The sequence below is a fragment of the Vulpes vulpes genome, chromosome 5, assembly GCF_048418805.1.
Source record: "Vulpes vulpes isolate BD-2025 chromosome 5, VulVul3, whole genome shotgun sequence".
In the NCBI taxonomy this organism is placed as follows: Eukaryota; Metazoa; Chordata; class Mammalia; order Carnivora; family Canidae; genus Vulpes; species Vulpes vulpes.
In genome coordinates, this window is record NC_132784.1 from 90,514,718 (window position 1) to 90,541,261 (window position 26,544).

Here is a 26,544-nt window from a genome sequence, read left to right on the forward strand (position 1 = left end):
CAATATAAGAAAACTGCTAGAATTGAAGGTCATGGATTTTAAGGCTCATCAGTGCCTAGAACCAATCAATGGAAAAACACCCACTGAAGGGTATATTATCATGATAGAGTAGTAAAGAGTAGTAAAGATGAAATGATAATCCTGAAAGTGACAAAAAAGCAGGTCACTTATCAATGGTCTGAACTCAGAAACAGTATTAGGGCTGAAAGACAATGGAGAGTTTTCTTCAATTTTTTTTGTTGTTGTTGTTAACAATGATTTCCTACTTAGAATTTTATACCCAGTTAAACTATCATGTATGAGATTAGAATATAGACTTAAAAAAAAAGATATACACACAAAAAAAGTTTTCTCTTAAATTCTCAAAAAAGTTTCTCTTAATCTGTCACATAAATTTAATAGGACATTCTGGATGCCATCATAGACCAGAGGGGCATTCAGTAACAGAAAATCTGAAAAAGATACGGGCTTTTGTTGATAACACAGTAGTCCTAGTCCCCCTTTTATCTGAGATTTTGCTCTTCACAGTTTCAGTTACCTGTAGTCAACTGTGGTCCAGAAGCAGATGATCTTCATTCTGGCATCTTGTCAGAAGGAATAGTAGTCTAAGACTACATCATAATGCCTTACATCTTTCACCTCCATTCATCTCATCACGTGGACATTTTGTCTCACATCATCACAAGAAGGCCAAGTGTAGTACAACAAAGTTTTGTGAGAGAGTGACCACATTCATATAACTTTTATTATAGTACATTAGAATTGTTCTATTTTGTTATTGTTACTAATTTCTTGCTGTGCCTAACTTATAAATAGAACTTTATCATCGGTATGTATGCCTATGAAAACCCATAGTATATGCAGGGTGTGGTACTGTCCATAGTTTCAGGCATCACTGAGGGTCTTGGAATGCATCCCCATGGAAAAGAGGGGACTACTATAATGTATCAATATTCTTTCATGAATTATGATGAATGTAAAATGTGAGGAATAGGAGAAACTGACTTGGAATATAGAGATCACCTTGTATTATCTTTACATTTTTTGGGAAGTCTAAAAAACTACTCTAAAATAGTTTTAGAATAAGAGTTTATTTAAAAAGTTTAAAAAATAAAACGTTTACTTATATAAAAGTTTATTTAAAAAACTGTTCACAAAAATATGTCTTCATGCATCTGTCCATGGGAAGTTACTGGTGGATATGCTCCCTAATAGGGGACTAGAACAAGATGTAGGAATAAGAGCTTCAGCACAGGAGAGGGAGGCCAAGGGAATTCTAGAGCAACAACAGTGCAGTAGAGTAGCCATTCCAGGGAGGAACAGCTGGAAGGCTCTGGGAAAGTAATCTGGGGGAAAAAAAGGAATGGAACACATTCATGGGATTGATTATGTGGGAAATTGTATTGAGAGGCTGTTAGGGAATGAGGAAGATTTAAAAAGAAAACTATGCAAATGGAAGAAAAAAGACAGTTTAAACTATAGGAAAAGAAAAATGTTGACCAAGAAAGGAAATGTAGTTGTACAATATTATTTGGTTCAGTAGTGAATAATATATTTATCTCGCCACAGTAATTGTTGTGTAATAAAGAATCTGACTGGCCTTAATCCTCGTTTCTGGTGGGGAGCATCTAAATCCTTGGAATTTCCTGAGTGATCGGATTGTCTTTATTACTCAGGGTGGGCCCTGATCCTTTATGCCAATGAGAGGACTCGTGGTTGAACCCTAGATAGCTTCAAGATGGGGGCTAGTCATGCCAGAAAGACCAGCCATATGACTAGAAGATTGGAAGTCTGAGCCATATGATACCAGTTCAACCTTCCAGCCTCTGGGAGTGAAGAGGGTTTGGAGGTTGAGTTCTGTGAGATGTCAATATGTAGTCAACTATGCCTTTGTAATGATGCCCAATAAAAACTCTGGACTTTATTTTTTTTTTATTTATTATTTTTTTTAAATTTATGATAGTCATAACAGAGAGAGAGAGGCAGAGACACAGGCAGAGGGAGAAGCAGGCTCCGTGCACTGGGAGCCTGATGTGGGACTCGATCCCGGGTCTCCAGGATCACGCCCTGGGCCAAAGGCAGGCGCCAAACCACTGCGCCACCCAGGGATCCCAAAACTCTGGACTTTAAAGCTTGATGCAGCTTCTTAGTTGGTGAACACACTGATGTGTTGTGAGGGTGAAGTGCTCTGATTCAGAGAGGGCACAGAAGCTCTGCATTCAGAACCCTCCTAGACCTTGCCCCATTGTGGGTATTCATTTGTTTGATCCTGATTTGTATCCTTTATTAAAAAACTGTAACCACAAATTGTTACATTGTCCTGAGTCCTGTGAATTATTTAGTGAATTTTGCTGAAGCTGAGGAGTTGTGAGAACCCTGAATTTTGCAGTCAGGTAGGGTGGATGCCTGTGGGGACCTCTGAACTTGCAGCTGATGCTCGAAGTGTGGACAGTTTTGCTGGGGCCCATGTCCTATGGTTAGTGTGAGAATTAAGTTGCATTATTATACTGATGTACACACTGATTATTGACAGAGCCTTGTGCTATAATTTCATTGGAAGGAGATGGAAGATAAAGGGGAGTGGGTGTTCTCAACCAACTATAATAAGTAATATAAATATTGATCAATCAGGAGATAACAGTGTGAGCACAGGATTTAGAACAAGGATTCAAACAGAAGAGGGTGGTGCCTGCATGGCTCTGTCCACTGAGCGTCTGGCTCTTGGTTTTGCTCAGGTCATGATCTCAGGATCAAGAGATCAAGCCCTTTGTTGGGCTCTGAGCTGAGCATGGAGCCTGCTTAAGATTCTCTCTCCCTCTGCCCCTCCTCCCCAGTGCAAGTGCACTCCCCCCACCCCAAACCCCTAAAGAACCCAAAGATCACTGGTTTGAAACCTCTAATGAAATTCTGTTTCCCAGTGGTAATCAATGGCTGCTGATCAAACAACAAAGAAAGATAACCAGACACGTGTCTCCAGCTGTATAAATCTGCAGTATTTATGAATATTATGAATATTCTTACCAAATAAACCAAAACTTGAATTTGATCAAGAATTGATAGGTAACCACTAAGGGACAGAAGAACATGTTACAAGATATTAGGGAAATGTAATCAGCAACTGCCAGGCTGGAAAAGTAACAGGACCCAGTATCTTCAACAAATAGTAGGGAAATTGAGGGTGGGGCTGGAGAGGGAGGGGAGGAGAAAGAGTTGGAGATTGAGAAAGGTAGATGGATAGATAGAACCTATAGATTAAAAGAGATTTCATAGACATTAACCAATTTTAGGTATGGAGGTTATTTAATCCTGATTTGATCAAATTATTAGGAGTTTTCTGAAATACTTGGGTAAATTTACATACTGATTAGAAAATTGATGTTTGATTTGATAGAAAATTTCATTAGGATTTATTATTTACAGTTTAAGAATGTGATGATGGTATTGTGGTTATTTTAAATAGCATATACTGAAATTCTTATGAAGTCATGATGTTAGTAATTAAATGATTTGAGGTGGGAAGAAGCAGTGGGGGGTATATAGTTGAAGCAAGAGTAGTTAAAATCATGTTGCTAGTCTTGGAAGCTGGGTTATGGATACATGGAGTTTTGTCACACTGTTTCTGTTTTTTTTGCTCAGCTAAATTCTGGGAGATTTGTCCATGTTTTGAATATATCAGTAGTTCTTTTTTATTGCTATTTAGTATTGCATGAGCTAGGCATATATTTAGTTCTGGACATAAAGCCAGACAGGTTTTTTTTTTTTTTTCCAAAATGATTCTATCAATTTAAGAGCCACCAGCAATGTATGAAATTTCAGTTGCTCTACAACTTTGTCAACACTTGGTATTGCAGTCTTTTAATTTTAGCCACTGTGGTGGGTGTTCCATCTTAAATTGGAACCAGTAGTATTGCTTCATCTTTTACATCAAAGTATTATACAGGTCCTCTGATGTGTAACTGGTGGGTCCTAACTATAATTTGTTCTTCATTATAGTTCTTAATCTAAACTATTTTTTTTTCTTTTCTCAGTTGTCACAGGTAGTACTGATGGAATTGGCAAATCATATGCAGAAGAGGTAGGTAATTTTCAAGACCTTTCTTTTTGGTGTAACAATAAAAGAACAAATGTGGGATGATCTCTTATAGTAGCTTTGATTTTTGAAGTTAAAAACAAATGTAATGTTATATAGTACAATAGATATGTTTTATGTCTAGTCAGAAACACCATGTTTGCTTACACAAAGACAATTTTAAAATAAGTTTTTGTGCAAAAAGGAGTATAAAACTTTATATCCCAGTAAGTTGAAATTGAGGAAAATATAGTTTTATTTTATATTGTGTAATTATGGATAATCATTAGTTTTAATGTCAGTTGTTTAGAAACAAACAGAAAAACAAATTTTCTGAAAGATGGCTGTATTATTATGGGATAGTTATATTTCCAGGCTAGTCCATGGCTTCGTTTTTTGATACAGAGGACTATAATTGACTAAAAGATATTAACAGACATAGGCAAAGGGTTCAAGTTCTCTGTAATGTCATGAAATGAGAGGGACCATGACAGCTTGAGGACCACTGTACAAAGCAGGAGCGATGGTAGTACTCTTTTTTTTTTTTTTTTAAGATTTTATTTGTTTATTCATCAGAGACACAGAAAGAGAGGCAGCAACACAGGCAGAGGGAGAAGCTGGCTCCATGCAAGGAGCCCGATGCAAGACTCGATCCCTAGAATCCGGGATCAAGCCCTGAGCCAAAGGCTGACGCTCAACCGCTGAGCCACCTGGGTGTCCTGATGGTAGTACTCTTAAGGCAAGCTTCCCTGCCTTCTAGTTCTGCTAAGGCACCACAGCTTATGATACTGCCCAGTTGTGATGACAATCCTGACAGATCCACTGAATTTCTCATTTGTCATTCTCAATGGGGGATCTTTTTAAAATCTTTCTTTGATGCCAGTCTTTCAATCTTTATGTATCCAGTCCAAAACAGAATTTTTTTTAAAGCTGACTTTTAAATTATAGAAGTAATAGATACTTATGATTTTATTTATTTATGTATTTTTAAAGATGATTTGTTTTAGAGAGAGAGAGTATGAACACGAGCAGGAAGGGCAAAGGGAGAAGGAGAGAGACTTTCAAACAGATTCTGCACCTGGGGCAGATCTCATGACCCTGAGATCACAACCTGAGCCGAAACCAAGAGTCAGATACTTAACCAACTATGCCACCTAGTATTTATGATTTTAAAAACTAAAGTGTAGATGGGTACCAAATGAAAAGTAAAAGTTTTACTCCTTCTGAGGCCCTTTGACATTTATATACTAGCTTGATTTAGAAATATAACCCTTTGGGGGGATCCTTTAGTAAGGTCTTCGTTTTGGATTGCCCATTCATTACCGCTTAGGTTTATTGCTTTTTTAGTTGGGCTTATCATATTACCCGGTTTTCTTAAAACGAGAAAATATCTGATTTTTGTTTTTTAATGAATTATACAGGTGTAATTCAACTTTTTGTTGGTTTTTTATTGTTTCAGTTAGCAAAACATGGAATGAAGGTTGTCCTTATCAGCAGATCACAGGATAAACTGAATCAAGTTTCCAGTGAAATAAGTAAGTTTTTCACACACCCTCTTATCCTTTTATGTTTACAAAAGGAAAACAGCTAATCTAAGTTGAATGTTTTCAAGTAGGTATTTAGCACTGACATTTATTTAGAGTTCAGAAAACTTTCTAATTTTATTAAAGGGATGTCTTAAAATGGATCATCGTTTTTTTTCAAATTAATAATAGGACTGTTAAAACTTCCTTAAAATGTTTTTTACTGACTTATTTAGTTGTTGTTAGGAGTCAGATTATCTGATTATTTTATCATACTCTACTTAAACACCTGAATTCCTTTTCTGTTGCTTTATTTCAGTAATCTTGCATTTTTAACTCTTTGACATCATTTTTTAAAAAACAATTTTATTACTATTTTTTTTAATTTAAATTCAATTATCCAACAGGTAGTACATTACTAGTTTCAGTGACATCATTGCCTCTAAAGGTATATGTAATTGAAGAAAAATACAAAAGACTATCTATACACACACAAGAGGGAATCTTTTGAGCTTTCTTCTTAGTCACCTATGCTCGAGACCTGAATTACCATATAACAGAGATTCTTAACTGACATCTAACTAACCGACCAGATGGATAAAGCAGTGCTGTCCATTTCCTTGGTAGAACATACTGGCTGCTGTTTCCAGTGTGCTGTTTACGGCTGGTAGGCTTCTCGGTTGATACTTTTATGCTTTTACCCCCACAAATCAAATTATTTGCTATAAGAGTCAGCTATGTTTGTTCCCAAACTTATGCTGAGTGCATTTATTTATTATTTAATATTCTGCACACTGATGCAGTATTTGTGGAGAAAGGGGGAGTTATTTCTACAAAAACTCATTTGAATGCTCTGAAAAAAGTGAGTAAAGCGAGTTCTTTTCAGAAATCGGCTGTCAAATAGTGATAAACAAGTCAAATGTAAAATAATTGGAAAAATGATAAAAAAGAAATTTGTTCTCTAATTGTTCCATATTTGTTGAAATTTTTGCTGCCCTTTAAAAGAACTGAAACTGCAATCATAAATGATGTGTTATGGGCGTGGGTTAGGCAGGAAAGTCTGGAATACCAGTCAACGGATCTAAAGTCAAGTGTAAGACCTGGGGTCCTACACAGGATTGGTGAATGAATTACATTTGTGCAAGAGTTAAATTAAATAAAATGGTTACAGTGTATCTATATTGTTTTCTAGGATTCCCACTTTAACTTCTATGAGTGGGCAACTAACAAACTCTTCCAATCCTTTCAGATGAGAGAGGATTTCTGCTGGGGTTTTTTTTTTTTTCCAGCTTTTTTAAAGATATAATTGATGTATAACATTGTGTAAGTTTAAGGTGTACCACATAGTGTATTATATTACTAACATTACTACCTACTATTAACATTTATATGGTGCTTTATTACTTATTTATTCCCTCATATGTATTATCTTCTTTTATCTTTCAAACATCATTGTGACGTATATATTTTTATTATTGTTTCTTTCCAGACCATAGCTGGTTCTTCTGGACAGATTACATACAAATGCACTTCATCTTTATGTAAAAAACAGATCTTTATAATACTAAGTATGCTAAATCTTTAAAAAAAAGTTTTTTTAAATCCTGTTAGTGGGCACAGATCTTTACATCTTTGGCATTTAAGGGGTTTAACTTTCAAGGTATTAACTATGTGAACACAACACTTGAAGCTCCAAGACATACAGTATTTTGAAGTTGTGCTAAGGTATAAATTTGAATTAAGCCATGAGATTAATGAGCCTGAGGCAGTTAACTTAGATGTTAGTTGAACTTAACTTATTACCTGGACCTTAATTCTGTTTTTTCTTAGTTACTTGTGCTCAATGTATAATTAACTCCTAAATCATAAAAATATTATATTTGTGCATGTGAGTGGGTAAAATTGGCTATTAATGGAAGCATTTACTAGTTACTGGAAGTAACAGTTCATAGGTGAAATATAGAATCTTTGATTAAATGGAATGTTGAATTTTGAAATGCTATGATCTGAACAAATCCAGCATCTAGTTGTTCCCGAAAGAAGTGGAAGCTCCTAGCAGTCTTTTAGGAAATGCTCCAGCCTATACAAAAATTTTTCAACAAGTCAGAAGTATACTTTAATGATATTTGAGAATTTATTAATGTGTGATATGAGGTAACATGTAACTCTGGGCAGAGATGTGGTTCTGGATAAAAACAGGATCCTGTTCAAACATTTTCATGAAGGGACAGATGGTCACGCACTGAATTGACTTTTAATATGTTTTCCTGGGCATCATGTAAATTTAATGACAAAAGTGGTATCAGCAGACCAGGTCCTCAGTTCTAAGCTGAAGAAATAGAAAGAGGAGATTATATATGCCTTTACAGGTTTTCAACTCAGATGTAAATCATCTCTTTGGTAGGATAATGTTTCCATGGACATATCTATTTCAGGAGAAGGAGGGACCCGAATTGAATGTTGACAGAGTTAGTTTGTCTAACACATCTTTATTGAATGCCCGTGTACAAGGTCCTCTGCTAAGTGGTCAGCAGACAGTGGTGAACATGATAGAGGCAGTCCTTGCTTTCATGGAACTTATATTCGAGTGGAGGAGACAGAAAAAAATAGTTGAAAAAAGCAAAAAACAAAACAAAGCAATCAGACAAAGAAATAATTGCAGCTTGTAATAGTGCCAGGTAAGAAACAAACAAAGGGAGGACACGGGGAGGTTTTCATTTTGTAGCAGTGTGGTAAATTTTATGATTGACAGGATGTTAAAGGGCTAGACTAATAGCCTCTTGCCCATATAATGGCACTCTAGTTATGATGCTGGAACCTTAGGTGAAGAGAGGATCCACTAGGCCCTCTTAGGGGGTGTAGTGGTGGAGGGGTTGTCTGTGCAAGTTGCACATGATAAATCCACTCTAGCATTCCTATTCTCTTAAGCCTTTGAATCGCTGCTTCTACATTATGCCAGGGAAGTTGTGGCTTCTCAAACTTATTAAATGTAGGGCCATCATGGAGTCCAAGTTTCAGTCAGCCAGCCAAGTTAACTCTTAGAGCCTCATCCAGTTATATAAGCTAACCATTAATTCCTAAATCTTGAGTAAGTGATTCATATTTTAAAAAATACCCCAATCCAGTATTACATTATGTTTTCCTTGGTCTAACATTCTTAAACTCATTCTCACACAGATTTCCTAGGTATCCACCAATACAAATTAGCAAACTTTTGCAGTTATTTTTGTTTATAAGTTATTACGTTATGGATCAGACTTTATACTTGTTCCCCCAAAGAATGCTGTGATCTTACCCTGTTATGAGTAGCAGTAAGAGATGGTCTAGTTGGGTCTTGAAGAGAAGAGGAATTCTCTTGCATGGAAACTGCACTTAGAGTTATCATGAGGTTATGCAGTTTCTTCAATCCTGGGAAAGCTAATCTCTTCAGACATAGGAGAGCGGACTTCTTCTCTTTCCACTGGCAAGGGAGGCTCAGAATAGCTGGGGACTTCAAGATCCTTGGCTTCAGCTGAGTCCACCCAGATATCCCCATCCCAGGTCTCATTCAGTATTTTCACTTTTATACATGAGACATGGTGAGTCTGCGGAGTTCACCTTAAATTGTAATTCTGTACCTGGCACAGTTAAATCTGATGTTAGCAAGGTGAGCCCTGTGTCTGTAAGACATTAAGGTTTTTATTGGGGCTGTCGTAGAAGTTCTCTGGTTCTCTGTTCATAAATGAGAGCTGAGTGTTTAAAGACCCAAGCTTGTCATTTTCTTTCTGTAGGTGCTACAGTGCATTCAGAAAAAGCCATGCCATACCCTAATCTTTGTACTCATCATTTCTGCCCAACTCAAATGTGACAACCACTTGGTCCCTTGAAGCACTTCTTCACTAGATACTTTATTATAATTGGCAGCCAGCTTTAATTTAACTAATAGTGATAGGACTGCATTATGGATCAAATCAAACCAATACCAAAATCCTTTAGGTCTGTTTTTGGGAATCCCACTCCTGATACCAATTTCTGTATCAGTCAGACTTTAGTCAAGAAATATAGGTTAAGCAAGTTAGTTTATAACTAGGCTAACTTGTCTTTTCTAGTCCAGGTCTTACATTCACTCCAGAAGATTAAACTCATCCCGCCTTCTTTTCTATGTGACTGAAAGTAGAAAAGAGGGAAAGAGGGGATTGAAAAAGAAACCACGTGCCAATTGAGAAAAAATAGGGACTCTTCTGAGCTCCTGTCACTTTCCGACTCTCCACTGTTTTTTTTTTTTTTTTAAAGATTTTATTTATTCATGAGAGACAGAGATTGAGAGAGAGAGAGAGAGAGAGAGAGAGAGAGAGAGGCAGAGATACAGGCAGAGGGAGAAGCAGGCTCCATGCAGGGAGCCTGATGTGGGACTCTATCCCAGGTCTCCAGGATCAGGCCCTGTGCTGAAGGCGGCGCTAAACCGCTGAACCACCCAGGCTGCCCTCTCCACTGTTGTTATATAAACTTGGGGACTCTGTTTCTTTAGAAGCAATTTCTTGTGAGTGTGGAGGACAGCATACTTTATCAAAGTTCTTCAGGAAAATTTTTAAAGGATTATATATAATTTAGTAGGGAACTAAATGTTTTGCCAACAATGGATAGTGCCTTCTCAGGATCGACTGCTTTGATGAATTTCACTTCTTTGTAAGGATACCTGTCACCCGTTGAATTAATACAAGCTGAGAGTCAACCCATATATAATAAGCTTATTTTATTATCTTTGTTAGCCAGGATTTTTCTTTTTTGTTAGCCAGGATTATTAATATATTCGGCATTTTGGTTGATTTTAATTTGTCAAAGAAAAAAAAACTCCTAGATAATTTTTGAACTCTGAGCTAAATTTTTACATTCAAAAAACACAGTTTAAAGAAGACTAGCTTTTAGAACAACCTATTGGCTCACAGAATATAGAGATGGTGATATTTATGTTCATATTCTTACATAGCAGTTGGTAATTCTGATTACATCCACTTTAATCAGCTTTGATTTTAAAAAACCACACATTTTTGTCTGATTAAAAAACAAAGGGTGCCAGGCTCACTCAGAAGAGCATCCAACTCTTGATCTCGGGGTTATGAGTTTGAGCCCCATGTTGGGTGTAGAGGTAGCCTAAATAAATTAAAAAAAAAAAACAAACCAGATAGGGTGTTTCTCTTTTTTTGTTAATTATCTCAGGGTGTAAAGCTTTGGGATAGCTCTTGAAATGTAAAGCTTTTAATAATGCAAATCTTAGTGGTTTGTAGTCAACAGAGGAAGATGGAAACAAAGAAAACGAAAAAATTAGTTTCACTTTTTCAAAACTTAGCTCTGATCAAATCTGTATAGTTAAGTGTAGATTTGACCTAAGAAGCTTGTTTTGCAATTTTCTTGTGCACTGCCAGTATCATTAATGTGATGCCTTGTTATATTTAGCCTGTTTCGTTTACATAAGTTCCAGAAGATATTAGTGCATCTTTTTACTTTTGTGGTTAGTGAAACTAGAACCGTATGATGTTAGGATCAGGATCAGAGATCATGCAGCCCCTAGAGTCATGTATGTATTTCTGTCATTTCTGTAATTACCAGAAGTATTTTCATTGCCCTTGCAGTTCACATGTTCTAAGGTATGGAACCACCAGGAACCAAAACCCAGCCGGTTTGCCTCTCCTGGTTTTGCTCGTGGTACCTGTGATTGTAGAGGTATCCTCTGACTCCAAGATCCCCAGATTTGTCTGGGAACTTTCTGTTCCCAGAAAGTGACCTTCTGTCCCACCCATGAGACTGAGATTCCGTAAGCCATCGAGCAGGTGCCAGGATAGTTTCTTTGAACTGTTGTTGCTACATATTGGAGTGTAATTATTGTTCCTTACTAGTGGGTTTGTCATGCCTAATGAAATGAGATTTACCGTTAAATGAAACCTTTCTGGCATGGTCATGGTTACAAATTTGTTTTATCTAATTATATCCTGATAGAAAGAAAGATAGATTCTTATTGAGCCTATGCAAATAATTACATTGCCATGTAAGGTGAAAGAACTCCGTAAGGACATGTATACCATCTGACCATTGTTCTGATTATTACAGACAAGGCTGATCAATATGTGTTGTATTTTCTATACAGTTTCCATCTTTAAATTTACCTCAACAATTTAGTAGTTTTTGTTCCAGTTGCTATTGCTTCATAACAACTACCCCGAACTTACCAATGTGAGATAATAACCACTTTAGGTGGTCAGAAATGCTCATCAGGAGTTTCACCAGGACTCGGAGGATAATTCCTTTGCTTCTTATGGCATTGCTGAGTTCCCTAACTGTGATACTAGTTTGTGGAGAGACTGGTGCAAAAGATTTAAGGTGGATTCTCTCACAGGGCTGGTGCTGTGGTCGGGAATGATGAGAAAGCTGGACTCAGCTGGGACTATTGAGCGGAGTGCCCGTGTGTAGTCTCTCTAGCGTGGCCAGAGCAGGGTAGTTGGACTCCTCACAGGGTAACTGTCGTCCCTCATGGTGAATGTTGCAAGACAAGGCACAAGCTCATATTGTTTTGTGACCTGCTCTCAGAATTCATAGAGTATTACTTTTGCCAGATTCCTTTGGTCAAAGCCAGACATGAGCCTGCCCAGATTCAAGAGGAAAGGGATAGACCTGACCTCTTGATGGAGGAGTGACATGATAACACTGGAAGAACGTGTGGGAAGGGAGAGTTTTGGAAAATAAAATCTGGATCTGGAAAATACATTTGCCACAGTTTATAAGCTATATTAAGTTTTTTTCAGGAAATATTTTTCTTGATTCCTGGGGGATTGGCTGGAGCAACATACCATTCAAAGAGTACTTCATGGGCAGCCCAGGTGGCTCAGCGGTTTAGCGCCGCCTTCAGCCCGGGCCTGATCCTGGAGCCCCAGGATCGAGTCCCACGTTGGGCTCCCTGCATGGAGCCTGCATCTCCCTCTGCCTATCTCTGCCTCTCTCTCTCTCTGTCTCTCTGTCTCTCTCTCTCTCTCTCTCTCTGTGTGTCTCTCATGAATAAATAAACAAAATCTTAAAAAAAAAAAAAGAGTACTTCATTCCAGTTTGCCCAAGTACAACAGCCACAAAGGTGGGTAGTGAAAAATTAAGAAAGAAAAAATGTTTTCTCAAAAGCACTATTAAATTTCCTTAAACTGATTTCATTCAGCTGCAAAGTGAATTCTTGTTCTATTGGATCTTGGGTCAAAAGCATGCTAGTGTCTGATATTCAAATAAGAATCCTCTAGACACTGGCTCAGTTTCCTGCTATAATCTGTACCATAGTCCAAGCTTGGTGGCAGCGTCAGGTTACACTGGATAGGAAGTCTGACACAGGAATTGATTCTTTACAGCTATGAGTGACAGTCAAGAGTATTAAAATAGGCCTCTAGAAGAAAAACCTACGTTTAATTGGGGTTCCCGAGGGCGCCGAAAGGGACAGAGGGCCAGAATATGTATTTGAACAAATCCTAGCTGAAAACTTTCCTAATCTGGGAAGGGAAACAGGCATTCAGATCCACGAAATAGAGAGATCCCCCCTAAAATCAACAAAAACCGTTCAACACCTCGACATTTAATAGTGAAGCTTGCAAATTCCAAAGATAAGGAGAAGATCCTTAAAGCAGCAAGAGAAAAAAAGTCCCTGACTTTTATGGGGAGGAATATTAGGGTAACAGCAGACCTCTCCACAGAGACCTGGCAGGCCAGAAAGGGCTGGCAGGATATATTCAGGGTCCTAAATGAGAAGAACATGCAACCAAGAATACTTTATCCAGCAAGGCTCTCATTCAAAATGGAAGGAGAGATAAAGAGCTTCCAAGACAGGCAGGAACTGAAAGAATATGTGACCTCCAAACCAGCTCTGCAAGAAATCTTAAGGGGGACTCTTAAAATTCGCCTTTAAGAAGAAGTTCAGTGGAACAATCCACAAAAACAAGGACTGAATAGATATGATGACACTAAACTCATATCTGTCAATAGTAACTCTGAACGTGAACGGGCTTAATGACCCCATCAAAAGGCGCAGGGTTTCAGACTGGATAAAAAAGCAGGACCCATCTATTTGCTGTCTACAAGAGACTCATTTTAGACAGAAGGACACCTACAACCTGAAAATAAAAGGTTGGAGAACCATTTACCATTCAAATGGTCCTCAAAAGAAAGCAGGGGTAGCCATCCTTATATCAGATAAATTAAAATTTACCCCGAAGACTATAGTGAGAGATGAAGAGGGACACTATCTCATACTCAAAGGATCTATCCAACAAGAGGACTTAACAATCCTCAATATATATGCCCCGAATGTGGGAGCTGCCAAATATTTAAACCAATTAATAACCAAACTGAAGAAATACTTTGATAATAATACACTTATACTTGGTGACTTCAATCTAGCTCTTTCTATACTAGATAGGCCTTCTAAGCACAACATATCCAAAGAAACGAGAGCTTTAAATGATACACTGGACCAGATGGATTTCACAGATATCTACAGAACTTTACATCCAAACTCAACTGAATACACATTCTTCTCAAGTGCACATGGAACTTTCTCCAGAATAGACCACATACTGGGTCACAAATCGGGTCTGAACCGATACCAAAAGATCGGGATAGTCCCCTGTATATTCTCAGACCATAATGCCTTGAAATTAGAACTTAATCACAACAAGAAGTTTGGAAGGACCACAAACACGTGGAGGTTAAGGACCATCCTGCTAAAAGATGAAAAGGTCAACCAGGAAATTAAGGAAGAATTGAGAAGATTCATGGAAACTAATGAGAATGAAGATACAACCGTTCAAAATCTTTGGGATGCAGCAAAAGCAGTCCTGAGGGGGAAATACATTGCAATACAAGCATCCATTCAAAAACTGGAAAGAACTCAAATTCAAAAGCTCACCTTACACATAAAGGAACTAGAGAAAAAGCAACAAATGGACCCCACTCCCAGCAGAAGAAGACAGTTAATTAAAATTCGAGCAGAACTAAATGAAATCGAGACCAAAAGAACTGTGGAACAGATCAACAGAACCAGGAGTTGGTTCCTTGAAAGAATTAATAAGATAGATAAACCATTAGCCAACCTTATTAAAAAGAAGAGAGAGAAAACTCAATAAAATCATGAATGAGAAAGGAGAGATCACTACCAACACCAAGGAAATACAAACGATTTTAAAAACATATTATGAACAGCTGTACGCCAATAAATTAGGAAATCTAGAAGAAATGGATGCATTCCTGGAAAGCCACAAACTACCAAAACTGGAGCAGGAAGAAATAGAAAACCTGAACAGGCCAATAACCAGGGAGGAAATTGAAGCAGTCATCAAAAACCTCCCAAGACACAAGAGTCCAGGGCCAGATGGCTTCCCAGGGGAATTCTATCAAACGTTTAAAGAAGAAATCATACCTATTCTACTAAAGCTGTTTGGAAAGATAGAAAGAGATGGAGTACTTCCAAATTCGTTCTATGAGGCCAGCATCACCTTAATTCCGAAAGCAGACAAAGATCCCACCAAAAAGGAGAATTACAGACCAATATCCCTGATGAACATGGATGCAAAAATTCTCAACAAGATACTAGCCAATAGGATCCAACAACACATTAAGAAAATTATTCACCATGACCAAGTAGGATTTATCCCCGGGACACAAGGCTGGTTCAACACTCGTAAAACCATCAATGTGATTCATCATATCAGCAAGAGAAAAACCAAGAACCATATGATACTCTCATTAGATGCAGAGAAAGCATTTGACAAAATACAGCATCCATTCCTGATCAAAACCCTTCAGAGTGTTGGGATAGAGGGAACTTTCCTCAACATCTTAAAAGCCATCTACGAAAAGCCCACAGCAAGTATCATTCTCAATGGGGAAGCACTGGGAGCCTTTCCCCTAAGATCAGGAACAAGACAGGGATGTCCACTCTCACCACTGCTGTTCAACATAGTTCTGGAAGTCCTCACCTCAGCAATCAGACAACAAAAAGACATTAAAGGCATTCAAATTGGCAAAGAAGAAGTCAAACTCTCCCTCTTTGCCGATGACATGATACTCTACATAGAAAACCCAAAAGCCTCCACCCCAAGATTGCTAGAACTCATACAGCAATTTGGTAGCATGGCAGGATACAAAATCAATGCCCAGAAATCAATGGCATTTCTATACACTAACAATGAGACTGAAGAAAGAGAAATTAAGGAGTCAATCCCATTTACAATTGCACCCAAAAGCATAAGATACCTAGGAATAAACCTAACCAAAGAGGTAAAAGATCTATACCCTAAAAACTATAGAACACTTCTGAAAGAAATTGAGGAAGACACAAAGAGATGGAAAAATATTCCATGCTCATGGATTGGCAGAATTAATATTGTGAAAATGTCAATGTTACCCAGGGCAATGTACACGTTTAATGCAATCCCTATCAAAATACCATGGACTTTCTTCAGAGAGTTAGAACAAATTATTTTAAGATTTGTGTGGAATCAGAAAAGACCCCGAATAGCCAGGGGAATTTTAAAAAAGAAAACCATAGCTGGGGGCATCACAATGCCAGATTTCAGGTTGTACTACAAAGCTGTGGTCATCAAGACAGTGTGGTACTGGCACAAAAACAGACACATAGATCAATGGAACAGAATAGAGAACCCAGAAGTGGACCCTGAAATGTATGGTCAACTAATATTCGATAAAGGAGGAAAGACTATCCATTGGAAGAAAGACAGTCTCTTCAATAAATGGTGTTGGGAAAGTTGGACATCCACATGCAGAAGAATGAAACTGGACCACTGTCTTTCACCATACACAAAGATAAACTCAAAATGGATGAGAGATCTAAATGTGAGACAATATTCCATCAAAATCATAGAAGAGAACACAGGCAACACCCTTTTTGAACTTGGCCACAGTAACTTCTTGCAAGATACATCCACAAAGGCAAAAGAAACAAAAGCAAAAATGAACTATTGGGACTTCATCAAGATAAGAAGCTTTTGCACAGCAAAAGATACAGTCAACAAAACTAAAAGACAACCTACAGAATGGGAGAAGATATTTGCAAATGACATATCAGATAAAGGGCTAGTTTCCAAAATCTATAAAGAACTTATTAAACTCAACACCAAAGAAACAAACAATCCAATCATGAAATGGGCAAAAGACATGAAGAGAAATCTCACAGAGGAAGACATGGACATGGCCAACATGCACATGAGAAAATGCTCTGCATCACTTGCCATCAGGGAAATACAAATCAAAACCTCAATGAGATACCACCTCACACCAATGAGAATGGGGAAAATTAACAAGGCAGGAAACCACAAATGTTGGAGAGGATGCGGAGAAAAGGGAACCCTCTTACACTGTTGGTGGGAATGTGAACTGGTGCAGCCACTCTGGAAAACTGTGTGGAGGTTCCTCAAAGAGTTAAAAATAGACCTGCCCTATGACCCAGCAATTGCACTGTTGGGGATTTACCCCAAAGATTCAGATGCAATGAAACGTCAGGACACCTGCACCCCGATGTTTCTAGCAGCAATGGCCACGATAGCCAAACTGTGGAAGGAGCCTCGGTGTCCATCGAAAGATGAATGGATAAAGAAGATGTGGTTTATGTATACAATGGAATATTACTCAGCAATTAGAAATGACAAATACCCACCATTTGCTTCAAAGTTGTGTGCCAGTCTGTGCACAGGATCATGAATATGTTTCTGTCCATCTTGAAAAATACACACTTGTTGAATGATATTCATTTTTAGTTACACTTTGGCTCTCCCCATGTTGTGGGCTTGATAAACAGATAAGCTCTCATAAGAGAGTTGAGCTAATTAAAGATACTGAGGACATACTACTTATAGTGTTTTTCTTAATATCCTCTCTGCTCAGTAGTGCTACCTAGTGGCTGTCTGAGAAATACCAATGATAGTTTGAGTATAAAATATGTCTAAATCAATTTTATTATTTTTAATTTTGTGGCCCAAATTTGTGAAGGCAGTAGCATAAAGGGTTGCCAGGAGACTAGTGATTATAGCAAAATACAAGCATACTTACAGGTGCCTGAGACAAGAAATGATTAGAGTCTTGGTTTAAGTGACAGTGATTAAAATAAAACGTAGCCTTAAGTAACAATAGTTACTAGGAAATACAGCTTTTTTAGAAATGAGAAACTTTTGTTAAAAAACGATTCAAGGGCATGACAAAAGTCAACACAAAAGCTTAAAAGGTTAACAGGCTATTAGAAAGTGAGAGTGTTTGGGGGAGATAAGGAACCTTTGTTGGCCAGACTGGATACTGAAGGTTCAGAATAATTTTTTTTATAGCTTTCTCATTAAGAGAAGACTATATTATCAAAGATCAAGTTCTTCTCAACAACTGGTTTCAAACTACTTAATTCATAAGCTTTCTTTGTTGATTTTAATGTATTTTATACACTCACTTATACGTATATTTAGATAAGTTAACACTTTCACCTGAAGCTTAGAATGTGTTAACTTTACGTTCTGTTGTTACATGGTAAGATTCACCTATCACAGTGACTCTGCCATCCCAATTGGGAGTTTTCTTTAAGAGGCCTCCTTCTTTAACTCACTGTGATATTAGTATAGTATCTTAGGGTCAACTAAGAATCATAGAAGTTATATTTGACAGTGCAGAGCAATACAATCATTATTGATACCAAGTTTGTAAGAAAGATGACATTTGCAAATTTTACACAGAGGACAGGAAGAGTAATTCACATCAGTGATTTGCAGTATTGTCTAAAGTTTAGAAGAGCCCATCCTTTCATAAAGACACCAACTGTCATACGTTGAAATCGTTTGTGGAAGCAGTGATAATAAACCTAACTGATAAAATCTATGTAGAAAATTTAAAAGGTCAAAGAATGCTACAGTGGCATTATATTTCAGACTGATATGATCAGAAAGGAGACATACAGTCACTTTTAAAATTCAAATGGTCAAACCAGTTCTAATTTGGCCAAGGTTCTACCTCAATTAGGACTAAAATCTCTAAGTATCATTATGAATTTGTCTGTTTCTTTGTGTCTATTTCTTTGTTATTAGATACATTAACATTTAAGGGCCTTGTGTTCTCTTGATGACTTCATTCCTTTAGCATTATGAAATGACCTTCTTTATCTTGGTAATATTTTTTGCACTGAAATCAACGTTGTTCATCTTTCTCTTGGTTAGTGTTAGCATGGTATATATTTTCTTTCTGCCTTTACTTCTAACCTATGTGTCCTTTATATTTAAAGTGGGTTTCTTATGGGCAGCATAGATTTGGTCTTTTTTTTTTTTTTTAATATACAATTTGATGATTTCTGCCATTTAATTGGGATTCTCAGGACATTTATACTTAATGTTATTTTTTTAAAATTTTTATTTATTTATGATAGTCACAGAGAGAGAGAGAGAGAGAGAGAGAGGCAGAGACACAGGCAGAGGGAGAAGCAGGCTCCATGCACTGGGAGCCCAACGTGGGATTCGATCCCAGGTCTCCAGGATCATGCCCTGGGCCAAAGGCAGGCGCCAAACTGCTGCGCCACCCAGGGATCCCCTATATTTAATGTTATTGTTATTGATATGATTGGGTTAAGATCTACCCTTTTCCTCTTTGTTTTCTGTTCGTCTCATCTGTTCTTTATTCCCTTGTTGTTTTTCTGCCTGTGTTTGGATTAATAACATGTTTTTAATCATTCCATATGATTTCCTTCCTTGGCTATTGGCTGTACATCTTTTTTCTTTGTTTTTGGTGATTGCTTTAGATTTTGCAGTGTTTAGCTTTTCACAGGCTCCCACTACTTCATGTAGAGCATAAGAACTTGATAGCAGTATACTCCTATTCCCCATACGTTGTAATTCTATGTATGTTATGAATTGTATAACATTTTTGCCATAATTTGTCAACTATATTTTAAAGAGAATTAAATTTATTTTTAAAAGTCTTATTTATGTACACATATATTATTATTTCTGATGCTCTTCATTCTTTTGTATAGATATATAATTCAGTCAATCTTGTTTTTTTTTTTTCTTTCTTGCCTGAAAGACTTTATATCTCTTACAGTGCTGATCTGCTAGTGATGAATTCTTTTTTCTAAGTGTGAAGAAGAATTTTTACTTTTGAATGTATTTTCGTTGGGTATAAAATTTTAGGCTGACAGATTCTGTTTTCCCCCTCTCAGTACTTTACTTTGCTTCATTGCATTCTGGCCTGTAGTGTTTTTGACAAGAAGTCTGTTGTCATTCCTATCTCATTTTTACCACCTTGTGTAAAACACTTTTATTTTTTTCTTTTCTGGTTACTTTTAAGATTTTTCTCTTTATCACTGGTTTTAAGTAATTTGAGGTCTCTTGGTGTACTTTTCTTAATATTTTTCCTATTTGGAGTTTATTGAGCTCAAATTTACATGTTTATAGTTCTCATTATATTTGGAAAAATTGAGGCCATCAAATATTTTTTCTATCCTTCACTCTATTTGTAGAATTTCAGTTACACATATATTAAATGGATTAGGGTATCTGGGTGGCTTAGTATTTGAGCATCTGCCTTCAGCTCAGGGCATGATCCTGGGGTCCTGGGATCAGGTCCCACACTGGGCTCCCACAGGGAGCCTGCTTCTCCCTCTGCCTGTGTCTTTGCCTCTCTCATGAATAAATAAAATCTTTAAAAGAAAATAAATGGATTAAAGTCATCTCTCAACTCACTGATGTTGTTTTTCCTTTTCTTTTTTGGGGAGGAGTCTCTTCTCTTTGTGTTTCATTTTAGGGAGTGGTTTTCTAAGCTAATGTGGGATCCTGTGCCTTCGCATTTACTAATCTCTTTTTCTCTAGTGTCTAATCTGCCATTAATCCTATTAGTGTTGTTTTTTTAAATAATCCAGACGTTATATTTTTCTCTCAATAAAATTTTAGGCCATTTTTGTATCTCCCTTATCTCTTAAAAATGTTCACTCTGGAATGCCTGAGTGGCTCAGTGGTCAAGTGTCTGCCTTCAGGTCAGGTCGTGATCCTGGAGTCCTAGGAGTCCTGCATTAGGCTCCCTGCAGGGAGCCTGCTTCTCCCTCTGCCTGTGTCTCTCCTCTTTCTCTGTGTCTCTCATGAATAAAATAAATAAAATCTTTTAAAAAAATGTTCGCCCTCTACTTCTTTGAACATACAGTGGCCCTTATCTATGGGGGATATGTTCCACGACCCTCTACTGGATGCCTAAAACTGTGGATAGTACTGAACCCTGTACATACTGTTTTTTTTTTCTGTATATACATATTTATCATGAAGTTTAACTTATAGATTAGATACAACAAGAAATTAACAACAAAAAGAATAATTACAACAATATACTGTAATAGAAGTTATATGAGTGTCAGTCTCTCAGAATGTTTTATTGTACTGTCCTCACCCTTTTTGTGATGATGCGAGATGATAAAATGTCTATGTGACGAGATGAAATGAGATGAATGACTTAAGCGCTGTGACCTAGCATTGGGCTACGTTGACCTGCTGACAGTTAATCGAAAGGAGAATCATCTGCCTCCAGACGGTGGTTGATTGTGGCTAACTGAAACCATGGAAAGCAGTATGTGAATAAGGGAGGATTACTGCTCTTAGTGTGCTCTTGCTCTTGTTTGGTCCCTGTCTTGCTTGCTGTTCATCTTGCTCATGCTCTGTCTACACTGCCTGGTAGCCCGAGGGGCTCTGCTTCCCCACATGCTCAAGCCCGTTTCCTCAACTCAAGGGAACTATTGATCTCTCTTTGAGTTCCTCTCTTCATTCCCATCTAAAAAAGTCTCTAGGCAATAAGTTAAGGCAGCTGTAGGGCTCACTTCATTTTTCCTCCTTCTCATGGGTATTACTATTCTGCACTGTCTACCTTGCACTCCCTGAAAACCATCATTTCATATATTTTGTCCAGTTTTTTCAGTTTAAGGCAACGGAGTAAATCTAGTCTCTGTTATACCATCATGGTTGGAAACAGAAGAGTCCCATACCCCTTCCTTTTTACCCTTATAGATTTCCTGGTAAATATAATTATTATCTTGCACATGTCTATAAATGTTTGGTCTGCATTAGGCTTTAAAGAAAGAATAGGACTAAATTTTCTTTTGCATGTTTTCAGTGAGCCTGGCATGGTCAAGGGGGATGGGTCCACTTTACAAGTGTTATTTTGGTGACTGAAGAGCTCTTGTAAAATGTCTTAGTATTCTTAATCTTGCACAGAAAGATACTTTTGAAATTCAGTTTATGTTCCAATTTTGGCATAAGTGGTTTTCTAAGCTAATGTGGGATCCTGTAAAGCTGTCCAACTAAATAGTTTCACCAAGTGTACCTTATTGCCACTTCATTACTGTTTGTTACCAATCGTTTCCTCTGCTACAGAACAACATCTGTAATATGGGTGGATATTTTGTTAGAAATGTAGCATACCTACCAATTAGTTGGCCCAGCCAAATTAGCATGTGTTGATCTGCATCTCCAATTAAGGCAGCTGCTTGAATGTTGCTATTCTACAGCTGGCATTAGGCATGTGGGAGTGGATTGCACCATGGCCAGACACTAGCTATACCTCTTAATTAAAACATTTGCTTATGTTTGCATGGTTTCTTTAAAACAGTAAGTGGTCGTTCCAATTGGATTATTGATGGTTCAGTAACTTTTATGTAAAAAAACTTTTTTTAGTTGAGGAAACGTGGGACCAAGGTGTTCTGAAATGAGTCCCATTTAAGCAGATGATTGGTATTTCTCCTCCCACTTTAAAATTATTAGTTGTTACTCTAAGTGGATAATTGTAATTTGGGGTATGGACTTAAACTGTAAAGGAATTCGTAGAAAGGCGTATTCTTTGGATGTATTTATGTAGTTCTTCAGTGCTTTTATGTACAGATTGCTTCCCTTTTCATCATGGAGGGAAAGTACTTTGAAAGTGTTATGGAAAAGATTCACTTTAACTTGATTTTTCCGTCAAATAAAGTTATATATTTTCTTGTCAGTTATCCACTGTTTTAATAATCTTGTTGTACCATTACATCTTAAATGCAGAGTTTATGTTACATGCTACTCTATAACTATAAATCTTTAGCTACAAAGTACTAATTTAAATGGCTTATTGCTATATACGATGCCAAAATCAAACGGAAGATGAGTCATTAAAACTGACAAGAAATTTCATAAACTTTGAATACAATTAATAGCTAATGACAACAAGCTAATAGTAATAAAAAATGTTGATGTTGAATCAGCTTTTATTATGTTTCCATTCTAACATTGTAGTGATATCATTGTAAAATCTAAAATGTAATCACTCTTCAATAAAAATACTAAGCCACAAAATGTAAATATATTTATTTTGGGGGAACACAGTAGAATCATGTTTAGGTATGTGTAGTTTAGCAAACATACCCTATGTGATTTTCAGGGTCATTTCTGTTTAGGAACTACTGATCGGAGGCACCTGGGTGGCTCAGTGGTTGAGCATCTGCCTTTGGCTCAGAGTGTGATCCCAGGGTCCTGGGATCGAGTCCTGCATCAGGCTCCCTCCAGGGAGCCTGCTTTTCCCTCTGCTTGTGTCTCTGCCTCTCATGAATAAATATATAAAATCTTAAAAAAAAGGGGGGGGGAACTACTGATAGACTAAACTCCTCACTTTTTAAATATGGAAACTAAGTCTGAGAAACCAAGTCATATCAAGTTAATGACTCAAGTGGGGAGAGTCTGGCTTCTTGTGCTATGTTCTCCATTACCCCTCTGCTCTTAATTTGTGCTTTAAATATTGTAGCTGGGGAACTAAGTGGTAATTTGGGGGAGGTAAACATCACCAAAACATAATATCACAGTTATGTAGCATCTAGAGATTAGAAAACAAACTAAACTGAACTTGCATCATGTCTGTGTTTGAATGCAGTTACCTATTACAGTTATTATCATTGGATCAATTTTAGGATATGTGAACATTTTTATTAAAATGGATGTATTTATTCCTTTTTTATTTAAATTTTTGAAAAACTTTTGAGTATAGTCAACATGCAATGTTAACATTAGTTTCAGGGGTAAAACAGTGGTTCACATTTCTCTTATACATTAGGATATGCTCACCACAAGTGTAGTTACCACCTGTCACTGTATAACATTATTACCGTATTATGGACTATATTCTCTGTGCTGTGCCTTTACTCATTCCATAACTGGAAGCCTGTATCTCCCACTCCCCTTCACTCATTTTCCTATCATCCCACCACATGTCCCTCTGGCAACCATCTGTTCTCTATAAGATTGATCCTACTTTCTGTTTCTCTATTCCTTTACTTGTTTCCTTTACTTTATGTTTCACATATGAAGGAAATCATATGGTACTTGTCTTTCTCAGTCTGACTTATTTAGTATAATATCCTTAGGTTCATCCATGTTGTTGCATATGGCAAGATTTCATACTTTTTTATGGCTGTGTAATATTCAATGTGTGTGTGTGTGTGTGTGTGTGTGTGTGTGTGTGTGTACACTACATCTTCCTTATCCATTCATCGACTGATGAACTCTGAAGTTGTTTCCATATCCTGGATATTGTAAATAATGCTGTAATAAACTTAGGGGTATATGTATTCCTTCAGATTAGTGTTTTCATATTCTTTGCGTAAATACCCAGAGATACAATTACTGGATCATAGGGTTGTTCTATTTTTAATTTTTTGAGGAACCTCCATATTGTTTTCTACAGTGGCTGCACCTGTTTACATTCCCACTAACAGTGCACAAGGGCTCTTTTTTCTCCACATCCTTGATCCATCCTCTGCCAACACTTGATATTTCTTGTCTAGCTATTCTGACAGGTGTAAGGTGAGATCTCATTGTGGTTTTGATTTGTATTTCCGATGATTAGTGATGCTTAGCATCTTTCCATGTGTCTGTTGGCTGTCTGTATGTCTTTTCTGGAAAAATGTCTATTCCGGTCCTCTGCCCATTTTTTAGTTTAAATTTTAGGTATTTAACATACAGTGCACTCTTGGTTTCTGGAATAGAATTCAATAATTCATCACTTACATACAACACCCAGTGTTCATCATAACAAATGCCCTTCTTAATACTTGTCACACATCTAACCCATCCCTCCCCGCCTTCCTCCATCAACCCTCAGTTTGTTCTCTATCATTAAAAGTCTGTTATAGCTTGTTTCCTTCTCTCCTTTTTTCTCCTCTTCCCATAAATTTATGTTTGTTTCTTAAATTCCACCTGTAAGTGAGATAATATGGTATTTGCCCTTCTAGGACTTATTTCACTTAGCTCCATCCATGTCATTGCAAATGGCAAGATTTCATTCTTTTTGATAGATGAGTAATATTCTGTGTGTGTGTGTGTGTGTGTGTGTGTGTGTGTGTATACACCACATCCTCTTTATCCATTCATCAGTTAGATTGACATTTTGGTTCTCTCCATAGTAGTTTGGCTATTGTTGATAGTGCTTCTGTAAACAGGGTGCATGTATCCCTTCAAATTTGTATTTTTGTATCCTTTGGATAAATGCCTAGTAGTGTAATTGCCAGATCATTGGGTAGTTTATTTTTAACATTTTGAAGAACCTTCATAGTGTTCTCTAGGGTGTCTGCACCAGTTTGCATTCCTACCAAGTGTGAAAGGGTTCCCCTTTCTCTGCATTCTCATCAACAACTGTTGCATTCTATACACCAATAACGAAGCAACAGAAAAAGAAATCAAGGAATTGATCCCATTTGCAATTGCACCAAAAACAATAAGATACCTGCGAACAAATCTAACTAAAGAAGTAAAAGATCTATACTCTGAAAATTATAGAACACTTATGATAGAAATTGAAGATGATACAGAGATGGAAAAGCATTCCATGCTCATTGATTAGAAAAACAAACATTGTTAAAATGTCTATACTACCCAAAGCAATCTATATATTTAATGTAGTCCCCATCAAAATACTACCAGCGTTTTTCACAGAGCAAGAACAAACAATCCTTAAAGTTTTGTGGAACCGCAAAAGACCCCAGATAGCCCAAGTGATTCTAAAAAAACTGGGGGCCTCATGATTTTGGATTTCAAAGTATATTACAAAGCTATAGTAATCAAGACTGTATGGTACTGGAACAAAAACAGACACATAGATCAATGGAACAGAATAGAGAACCCAGAAATGGACCCTCAAATATAAGGTCAACTAATCTTTGACAAAGCAGGAAAGAATATCCATGTAAAAAAGAGTTTCTTCAGCAAATTGTGTTGGGAAAAGTGGACGGTAACATGCAGGAGAATGAAACTGGACCACTTTCTTACACCATACACAAAAATAAATTCAAAATGGATAAAAGACCTTAATGTGAAATAGAAAACCATGACAATCCTAGAGGCAAACACAGACATCAGCCTCTTCAATCTCAGCCATAGCGGCTTCTTACTAAACATATCGTCAGGAGGCAAGGTAAGCACAAGCAAAGATGAACTATTAAGACTTCATCAAGATAAAAAAGCTTCTGCACAGCAAAGGAAACAGTCAACAAAACTAAAAGCAGCCTAGGGAATGGGAGAAAATATTTGCAAATGACATATCTGATAAAGGATATCTAAAATCCTGGATGGTTTAGTCTGTTAAGCATCCGACTCTTGGTTTCAGCTCAGGTCATGATCTTGTGGTTACAAGATCAAACCTCACATCAGGCTCTGTGCTCAGTGAGGAGTCTGCTTCAGATTTTCTCTCCCTCTCCCTCTCAAATAAACAAACAAACAAACAAACATAAATAAATACTTTTTCTAATTAATAAAAGCAATATAAACTCAGGATGTAGGAAAACCATACACACACAGGTTAGCAAGAGATCGCAAAATTCCGGGAATCTCATGTTCCCTCCCAATTACTACGCCTTCCCCCCCCCCCACCCCGAATTTCTTTATTTTAATTATAACTAAATTTCAAACA

At 37.2% G+C, this 26,544-nt stretch overlaps 1 protein-coding gene across 1 annotated transcript in view; it reads left to right on the forward strand.

The window, feature by feature from the left end:
• HSD17B12 (hydroxysteroid 17-beta dehydrogenase 12) overlaps positions 1 to 26,544 on the forward strand; it is a 157,810-nt gene that overhangs the window by 52,965 nt on the left and 78,301 nt on the right. Inside the window, exons 2-3 of the mRNA XM_025991537.2 lie at positions 4,029 to 4,075; positions 5,529 to 5,604. Of these exons, the coding sequence (XP_025847322.1) occupies positions 4,029 to 4,075; positions 5,529 to 5,604 (123 nt within the window). The remainder of the gene's footprint in view (positions 1 to 4,028; positions 4,076 to 5,528; positions 5,605 to 26,544) is intronic.